This window comes from Piliocolobus tephrosceles, unplaced genomic scaffold (genome assembly GCF_002776525.5).
Source record: "Piliocolobus tephrosceles isolate RC106 unplaced genomic scaffold, ASM277652v3 unscaffolded_21788, whole genome shotgun sequence".
In the NCBI taxonomy this organism is placed as follows: Eukaryota; Metazoa; Chordata; class Mammalia; order Primates; family Cercopithecidae; genus Piliocolobus; species Piliocolobus tephrosceles.
The window spans coordinates 1-9370 of record NW_022304074.1 but is presented as its reverse complement, the minus strand read 5'-3'; the positions used below and the strand labels follow the sequence as shown (position 1 = coordinate 9370).

The following is a 9370-nucleotide window of genomic DNA, read 5'->3' as shown; positions in this document are numbered from 1 at the left end:
AGGTGGGAGAACTGATTGAGCCTAGGATTTCAAGGCTGCAGTAAGCAATGATTGAGCCACTGAACTGCAGTCTGCGTGACAGAGTGAGACCTTGTCTCTAAAAAACATAAAAATTTTAAAAAGCACTATCTTGTGACTGCTAATGAAATGGATTCCATGATCAAATAGATGCTAAAAATATCATGTAAAAGGTTGATGAGAAACTCTAAAATATAGAGATCAGGCTGACAATACCTGAACTCACTACATAATCTTTGCATCACCCAAAATGGAACAGGTGCTACAGGATACATTAAGTGCTACAGGATACAACACAATAGGAAGTACACTGTACCACTTATAATGTATTCTCATCCAAAAAATTGAACCTGGCTTTAATCAAACCTCTAGATCTAACTAACAGTTTATAAGAAATATGGATGCTAGAGGAATGAGTTAAATTAAACTGTGAGGAAGCTACTTGCCAAATCCCAAATGTGAGATGTTCTATAAAACAAATGACCTGGTTTCTCCAACAAATCAATGGTGTGAAAGAAATGTATGGGGGTAGGGTGGGAGGAGCTGACATAAAATAAAAGTGACAAAAAGACAAATGCAACTTATTAATCCTGATGAAACAAACCATCTGTGAAAGGATACCTTGGAGATAACTGGAGAAATCTAAATACAGACTGAGAATTAGGTGATATTAAGGAATCACTGCTAACTTAGGTATGATAACGGTAGTCATGTTTAAAAAAGAAGCAAAAAACCTTCAATGGCTTCCCTTCTTATCTAGAATAAAAGCCTAGAATGCAAATTCTCACAATGACCTACCAGGCCCTAAGTGATTCAGCCCCCTTCTACTGTTCTGGTTTTATTTCATTTCCTCTTTCTCTCTTCCTCATTCAACCCAGTGAAGCCACAAGGAAATTCTCACTGCTCCTGAAAGGCACAACACTTGCTCTTAACTCAGGACCTTAGACTTGCTTTTCCCTCTGCCAAGATGCTCTTCCCCCAGATATCTGCACAGTCTATTCCCTTGCCTTTTAGGTATTTACTCAAATGTCGTCTTTTCAATGAGACCTCCCTTGTCCACCCGATCTAAAACTGCAATCCCCTCCCATTCCTCAAGAAAATTCCCTCTCCTCCTGTCCTCCTCTATTTTTCTTCTATCACCATCTAACATACATTTGACTTACTTGTCTTTTTTCTTTTTTCTTTTTTTTTTTTTTTTTTGAGATGTAGTCTGTGTCACCAAGGCTAGAGTGCAGTGGTGGGATCTTGACTCACTGCTACTTCCGCCCCACAGGTTCAAGTGATTCTCCTGCCTCAGCCTCCCAAGTAGCTGGGATTACAGGCACCCACCACCATGCCTGGCTAATTTTTGTATTTTTAGTAGAGATGGGGTTTCACCATGTTAGCCGGGCTGGTCTTGAACTCCTGATCTCAAGTGATCTGCCTGCCTTGGCCTCCCAAAGTGCTGGGATTACAGGCGTGAGCCACCACATTTGGCTTTGTCTTTTTTATTGTCTTCTTGTCTGTTTTTTTCACTGCTATATCTCTAGTAACTAGCACTGTATTTGACATAGGTACACAATAAATACTTGTTGAATAAATGAACAACCCTATTACTACTTCTGGCTAACAGATGAGGAAACCAAGGTTTAGAGAAGTTAACAACCTTACTCCCTTACTCAAATTTACACAAATAAGTGGCAGAATGAGGCTTGAATCCAGCTCTCTGATCCCAAATTCCATACTCTTGGTCACCCTTTAAATGTGTTGCCTATACTATACATTTACACTATACCCATATTACTGAACACTGTGTCATCAAACATGAAGAAATCCATGATAAACTGAAAACAATCAAATTTCAAACGAGTGAAGGATAGTCCAATTTTTGTTTAGAAAACAAGAAGTTTGGCTGTGCGTGGTGGCTCACGCCTGTAATCCCAGCACTTTGGGAGGCTGAGGCAGTTGGATCACCTGAGGTCAGGAGTTCGAGACCAGCCTAGCCTAGCCTAGCCAACATGGTGAAACCCTGTATCAACTAAAAATACAAAAAATTAGCTGGGCATGGTGGCAGGCGCCTGTAATCCCAGCTACTCCAGAGGCTGAGGTAGGAGAATCGTTTGAACTCAGGAGGCAGACATTGCAGTGAGCCAAGATTGTGCCATTGCACTCCAGCCTGGGCAACAAGAGTGAAACTCCATCTCAAAAAAGAAAGAAAGAAAACAAGAAGTTTGTGTGTGTATAGAGGCTGAACCATACAAAATATGATTTTAAAAAAAAAATGTTTTAACCAGCCAGGTGTGGTGGCTCTCACTTGTAATCCCAGCACTTTGGGAGGCTGATCACTTGAGCCCAGGAGCTTGAGACCAGCTTGGGCAACATGGCAAAACCCTGTCTCTACTAAAAATATCAAAACAAATCAGCCAGGTGTGCCTGTGTGTGGCTGTAGTCCTAGCTACTGAGGCAGGTGGGCTGAGGTGGGAGGATCGCTTGAGCCCAATAGATCAAGACTGCAGTGGGCCCTGATCGTGCCACCATACTCCAGCCTGGGCAACAAAGAGAGACCCGTTCTCAAAAAAAAAAAAAAATGTTTTCACCAAGGCTAAAGAACTAAAAAGTAAATGGCACACAGGTGCCTCATGCTCTAGACTCAGCCCAAATCTCCAGTCATTCCCAGTCTTTCACTACACATTCCAGTAAGGCAAAACTGCTCATAGGTACCCCAATATGCTGATTCACCCCTCCACACTTTCACACAGGAGTATAGTTTGTTGGTTAAAAGCTTGAACACTGGAATCAGTCAGGCCTGGATTTAAATCCCAGTTCCATCTCTTACTAGCTGTGTGATCTTGGACAAGTTAAATTCTCTAAGCCTCAGTTTCTTCATTTATAAAATGGGGATCATATCATTAGAAAGGATTAAATGAGGCAACACATATAAAGTGCTTCACCTAGTTTCTGGCACACAATGAGCAACAACTATTAGCTAACCTTATACTATCTCATGCTATTCACCCTGCCTGAAATTCTCTCCCTCCCTTTCCCATTTAACCTGAATTCCCACGCATCCTTTAAAAATCCGACTTAAGAATTATATGTCTCAAAACTTTCTCTGCCTTTCTTTCCTCCCAGTTGGTTAATACTCTTTATTAAATGCAATCCCTGTTTCTTGTATACTTCTACTGTAATTAATTTTATCTTTCTCCCCTACGTATGAATGTCTTGAAACCATTATCAATTTCTTATTCATTCCTAAATTCCTGGTACCTAAAAAAAGTACCCCAGTAAAGTGTTCAATGTTAAACTGAATAGGGGCTGGGCACGGTGGCTCACGCCTGTAATCCCAACACTTTGGGAGGCCAAGGCGGGCGGATCACCTGAAGTCAGGAGTTCGAGAGCAGCATGGCCAACATGGCAAAACTCCATCTCTACTAAAGATACAAAAATTAGTTGGGCGTGGTGTCGCCCGCCTGTAATCCCAGCTATTCCGGTGGCTGAGGCAGGAGAATCGCTTGAAGCCGAGATGGCACCACTGTACTCCAGCCTGGGCGACAGAGCGAGGCTCCGTCTCAAAACCTAATAAACAAATAAACTAAATAGGGCCTATATGCAAATCCAATTTAATTTCAAACTCTGTGTTCTTTCCACTACATCCCATCTCCTCCCCTATACCCTGATGAGCATCAACTGCTTCCGATTAGGTAGCCTAACTATCTTATGAGAAAAATTGCTATTTAGTGACCGTGAATTTGAAAGTAGTTTTTTTCTGACCAAACACACTGTTCATTCAGAGAGGTCTTTTAATACTTTTTAACTGCCTTTATGGCACACCCACGCTCCTCCCACCCAACTTAGCTCTGAACTGAGCTCACACGTGAAAGGCAGCCCTGACCCTCAGGAACTCACATTTCAGAGGAATCTCTCTTTCATGCACAACGGTGAAGGGCAGCTTCTCCTGGTCGTCCAGGGGCACTGACTCCCGCGTAAACACGACAGTGACAGGCACCATGAGGCGGAGCTATAGGAAGGAGCATCAGGGCCGTCACTGAGTCTCCACCTTACCGGGAGGCTGTCCCCCGACCCTCCCGCACGGCAGTCTCACCTGCAGGGCATTCAGTCCACTGATCTGGGAGTAAGGCAACGAAGCCCGGTAGGTCTCCGTGGTCTTCCACCAGAGAGGCAGCCCCAGCACGATGGCCACCGCAGCGAAGAAGAGGGCGGCGCGCTTGCCCCGGACCACCTCTGAGGGCATGGGGAACCGACTGAGGCGTTGGAAACGGGCTAGGGTACCGGCCCCATCTCCGACGCGGAGAAGCCCCAACCACCGGCCTCTAGGGGCCCGCGTTCATCGGGATCTCCGTTCGAAGGGACCCGGCCCAAGCCTGAAGGGAATCCCTTCTGAAAAGACCCCCGAGCCCCCCCGTCCGCGGGACCTCTCGCACACCACAATCCCCACCCCTGCCATCAGCTAGCTGCAGGCTCCCACCCGAAGCCCACCTTGCCATCAGCTAGCTGCAGGCTCCCACCCGAAGCCCACCGCACCTAGGTCTGTAGCCGCTGGCCCGGCAACCGCCATGCTGGCTTCCGGCTGCTCCGGCCACCGGGGGGGGGCGGAGCTTCGTGAGCCTCACCCAATCGGAACCTCCGCAACGAGGGGGCGGGACCGCGGCGGTAATCGGGGCCAATCGAGAGCGCTACTCCAGACCCGCAGGCGGGGTGGGCGGGTTCTGCTGGGAGCTTCGCTGGGGGTCTAAAAGGAAGTCACCCTGCCGCAGAGAGGCAGCCGATGGGGTGTTGGGGTTTCGGCGCTGCTGGAACGAAGTCCCCCGCTTCCATGTAGACCACACTCCTAGTCCCTCAATCAAGAGCGCAACCTCTGCAGTCCCTAAATACTAGCTGGGCAACTACAGGCAGCTCCGAGGCTCAATTGTCTCATCTGAAAATGGAGATATTTACATAAATGAGGCCGTTCTTGTAAGGAGCCTGGCACATGGAAAGCCCTCAAACGTCAGCTGTCACGGTCTTATTATCCTTATCGTAGAGCTCCTCTTGGGGTGCCCTCTCCTCAAGCTTCAAACACAGAGGTAGCAAGCTACTATGTTTTAGCACAGTTGGCTCTCTTGCTATCTTAAAATACGTTTTAATTCATTTCCAACTTGGAAAACTCAGGATACTTCACTTAAAAATCTTGAAGTCTTGAGCCCGGACTCTAGATGCTGATCACTGCGGTTCAAATCCTGGCTTCATCACTTATTAGGTGAGTGATCGTGAGAAGATCGTTCTGTGCCTCTCTGCGCCTGTTTTCTCTATTAAAATAGGGATGATAGTAATAGTACCTTCTTTATAGAGTTGTATGAAATGTGTGAATACAAATAAAGTGATTAGAACATGGTTGGTACTATGTGCAAGCTATTTTTGTTATTATAAGGTCAGGCCACACAGAATGGAGCATTTGTAGCCTCCTCAGTTGACACAGAACACACGCAGCTTGTTATCTCATTTTTTTATCTGCCTATACCCAGGTTCTCAGCCTACCTTACAACCCAGCCCAGTGGTCAAAGTTCAGCATGAGGCCTCACCAGAGCTGTCCTTACCCAGACCCTCAAATTGGCTCCCTTTGGGCCCGCTTCTACCCCAAATGAGAATGGGCCATAGCCCTTGGCAACCTCCTAGATGCCCTGCTCAGCCCTGTTAGCCCGCAAAGCCTTGGTTTTCCTCTTTGGGCGGGAGTCCAGGTGCTCGCTAGCGCTTACTGGTGTGGCTCCCCCTAGTGGAACGTGTCAGGTCCCAGTTGGGCCCACCCACTCTTATCCCAGCCTGTCCTGCTGCCTCCCTGCTTTGAGCCTTGCACAAATCTGCCTTCAGGAGTTACCAGTCTGGCCTCACTCTATCATTCTGTAGCTGCAGCCCAGTGCCACGAAGACTTGCAGTCTTCCTCATTGCCCCACTCCAGACTTGGACATCAAGAGAGCAAGAGTCTGAGATGGGGATAGGGACTGCATGTGCCTTCCTCCATAAACTTGAAGCCCAGTAAAACTCAAATCCTACCCTCTCCACCCCCAGAGTCAGAGGGCCCAGAGATAGAATTAGCAGAGATCAGAAACTGGGAGGTGGGAATTTGATGTGTAAAACAGACAAGCAAAGTAGCATGTTTTGCTACCATTTATTTGCTGTATGGTATGTACTCAAGGCATGAGTCAGGGCTTCTGTACTACTCTCTGATCCCAGGAGACAGGGCAGGCAAGAAGGAGAGCCCAAAGAGAAGCTACCCCATCATGGGAAAATTGTGGGAGCTGGCAGAGGTAGGGGGAGACCCAGCCATCCTGCTCTGACTTCTAGCAATTTCTTCTGCCCTCAGTCATGAGGGGCTCCCTGTCCTCCCATCCTGTGGTCCCAGGTGCAGCAATGAGAGAGGGGGAGGGAGAAGATAAAGGAAGACAGGTTGGTGCCAGGTGAAGGCATCTCTGCTCTGCATAGCTATTTGGCCCTGGCCATGACTACAAGCAAAAGTGGGTGCAGATGGCTGGGCCAAGGGCTGTGGTATGGAGTGGATACTCAGTAGGCATGGTTGGCAATGTAGAGGGACTGTGCTGCTGCTCCACCATCTTCTCCACTGCCTTCATACTTGCCCTGGGCTGCAAGCCCATTTACCTGCAAAAGGGAGCATGGAGTAAGCAGGCTGAGCCAGCCCACAGGTGCCAAGCCCTGCCCAGGCTATAGACTCTGGGTGCTGCCCCACCCACCACCAACTGTAGCTCCCAACCTCAGCCCGCTTGATGAACTCCTCAGTGGCAGCCCCAGCATTGTCCTGTTGCCCTCGCCAGGCATTGAGTGCAGAGGCTTGCAGGGCACGCCCATAGGAGAAGGTAAGTGCCCAGGGCCGGGGAAGGGGGCAGCGGTTGATGGCATTAAGGTTGAGTGACGCCTCCTCTTCGCTCTGACCCCCAGACAGGAAAGTCACTCCTAGTGTGGAGGAAAGAAGACAAACTGACTGGTCACTCCCAATTTTTCCAGGATAGGGAACCCCTGAAGGCCACAAGAAAGACCTGAAGATGGGCCTTAGGGATAGGAGCAGGTTAGGGAGCTGGGTAGTACCTGGGACAGCTGGGGGCACAGTACGACGCAGGGCAGTGACAGTTGCCATGGCAATCTCCTCTGGGGTATACTTGATGGGACAGGCATGGCCAGGGGTCACCATGTTGGGCTTGAGCAGGGTCCCCTCCAGGTACACATGATGGTCACTCAGGGCCTTGTACACAGCAGCCAAGACCTGGGTGGGGATTAGAGGAGGTTTACTAAGGGTCTGGGCCCCCACTGGTTACTGCTTGATGCTCCCTATCTGGGGGTAGATGGGCACAGACTGTGAGGGCTCAGTAAAGGCTCAGATCACAGGCCTGTGCCAGGATCAAGTGAAAAAGTGCTAGGGGAAAGTGTGCCTGGATCTAAGCTGGGGGCTCTGGGGAACACACACTCCTGCTGAGCTGTCCCTGCAGTATGTTTGTGTGCCCAGGTGTGGACTCACCTTCTCTGTAACATACTGACAACGTTTGAGGTCATGGTCTCCATCAGGCAATATTTCAGGTTCCACAATAGGCACAATGCCATTCTGCAGGCAAGAGCAGAGATGCTTGGGAGGGGCAGTAGGGGAGATGAAGAAAGCCCTGTAACTCTCTCCCCACCAGGCATACAGGGCACCTAGCTCACCACCCTCCCAACACACACACCTGCTGGCAGATACTGGCATAACGGGCCAGCACGTTGGCATTCTCCAGAATGGCAAGTGCAGAGGGCGTGCGCTCACTGATTTTCAGCACACAGCGCCACTTGGCAAAGTCAGCACCATCCTTCTTATACTGGGCACAGCGTTCTGAGAGCCCATCCAGTCCTGCAAGCACAGTGCTAACCTCATTACTCTGCCCCTCTTTTACCAGCATCAGCTATCTAACACCTCTTTGGTCCTCAAGCCCATCCATCCTATACCTTGAGTGGTGGTTTCTCCATCAGTCCCAGCTAGAGGCACCACACCCTTGTCAACCTGTAGGGGAAGCACAAGCAGAGGGTCAAATCCAGGCAGGATTCTCCTTGCTACCCCTCCTACACAAGCTTATTTTCACACCCAGCTTCCATTCAGAGCAGGGCCGGGAGCTGCACCTTGATGCCCACGACGATGCCCTTATCCTGGATGGTTCGGACGAAGGGAATACCATTATCATCTTTCTGGTAGAGGGTCTCATGAAAGAAAATAACACCTCCAATGCACTTTTTCACACGATCATCAGCACTGAACAGGACCTGGCGGTACAGCCGGCGGTTCTCCTCTGTGTTCTCCACCCCAATTTGGCTCAGCCGCTTGGCCATGCTACCTGGGGGCAGACAAAGAAAGGCAGTGAGAACATCCCCAGGGTCCCCTAGCCACCTGTACCCTACCTGGCTACAGATGTCCACTTACCTACAGACTCATCCGCAGCCAGAATGCCTTTGCCCGGGGCTACAATCCGGAGGGCAATGTCAGACAACTCCTTCTTCTGCTCAGCAGAAAGGGCTGGGTACGAGTGAGGCATGGTGACAGCTCCCTGGAGTGGAGACGAGATAAAAAAGCCAGACCTCACCCACTACCTCCTCTGCTGCCTCTCCTGGCCAGATGGGCCAAATGGCCTCCCCCATCAAGCAAGGGGCTGGGAACAGGGCAGCAGTCCTTGGCATGAGTCCTGGGCATCAAGTGGCACCAATCCTTCTGACAGCTAGCAAGCTTAGGGCTCCAGTTCCCACATCTCCTTTTGTCCCTGGTAGGCACCCTTCCCAGCCCTGGGGAAAGATGCAGGGTGGGGGTGGGGAGGTGAGCAGCCCTGAAGCCACAGGTCTTCTGATGAATCTGCTGCCCAATCGAGGATGCCAACCCTTCTCTCACTGAACTTAGCCCCTTGTTGAGGTAGGCAGAAGCCCTGTCTTTTCCAGCTTCCCTTTTCTCATCCTCCACAGGACCCCTAGGGAAAGTGTACTTACTTCCAAGGCTTCAGAATGAGGCAAAAGTACTTATTGCCACCCTCTTCTCTCAGCTTCTAGAGGAAAAGGTTGGAAGAACAGGTAGGGAGTAGGAGTGGCACAAATACCAGTCACAGGCTCCTGCAGCTTCTCCTTTTCTGTACTCCAAACCTGCCTGCCTATGCCTATTGCCTACTCCCACCCAGTAACGGAGGTTGGCCCCAGTGGGACTGCAGTGTTGTAGGAAAGAGGGCCCAGCGGGTCAGCTGCGTTAGTGTGTGGAGACTGGGGTTAGTGACACCTCCGGGTCATCTCTGTGCCCAGGGAGCACTTCACCTGCGTGGCGGGAGGGACAGCAATAGGAAGACTTCAATTCCCCACAACTCAGTCA

At 49.7% G+C, this 9370-nt stretch overlaps 2 protein-coding genes across 2 annotated transcripts; both read right to left on the bottom strand.

The window, feature by feature from the left end:
• Window positions 1-3850: 3850 nt before the first annotated feature.
• On the bottom strand, window positions 3851-4624 carry LOC113221208 (GPI transamidase component PIG-S-like). The gene is made up of 3 exons (XM_026450556.1): window positions 4540-4624; window positions 4100-4239; window positions 3851-4015 (listed from the first exon to the last, which is right to left on the bottom strand). The coding sequence occupies exons 1-3, from the start codon at window positions 4571-4573 to the stop codon at window positions 3866-3868; spliced, it is 324 nt and encodes a 107-aa protein (XP_026306341.1). The 5' UTR covers window positions 4574-4624; the 3' UTR covers window positions 3851-3865.
• Window positions 4625-6141: 1517 nt separating this feature from the next.
• Window positions 6142-9370, bottom strand: ALDOC (aldolase, fructose-bisphosphate C). The gene is made up of 9 exons (XM_023183890.1): window positions 9001-9370; window positions 8447-8570; window positions 8149-8360; window positions 7978-8032; window positions 7722-7882; window positions 7520-7603; window positions 7093-7267; window positions 6761-6960; window positions 6142-6648 (listed from the first exon to the last, which is right to left on the bottom strand). Exons 2-9 carry the CDS (start codon window positions 8556-8558, stop codon window positions 6553-6555), a joined length of 1095 nt encoding a protein of 364 aa, XP_023039658.1. The 5' UTR covers window positions 8559-8570; window positions 9001-9370; the 3' UTR covers window positions 6142-6552.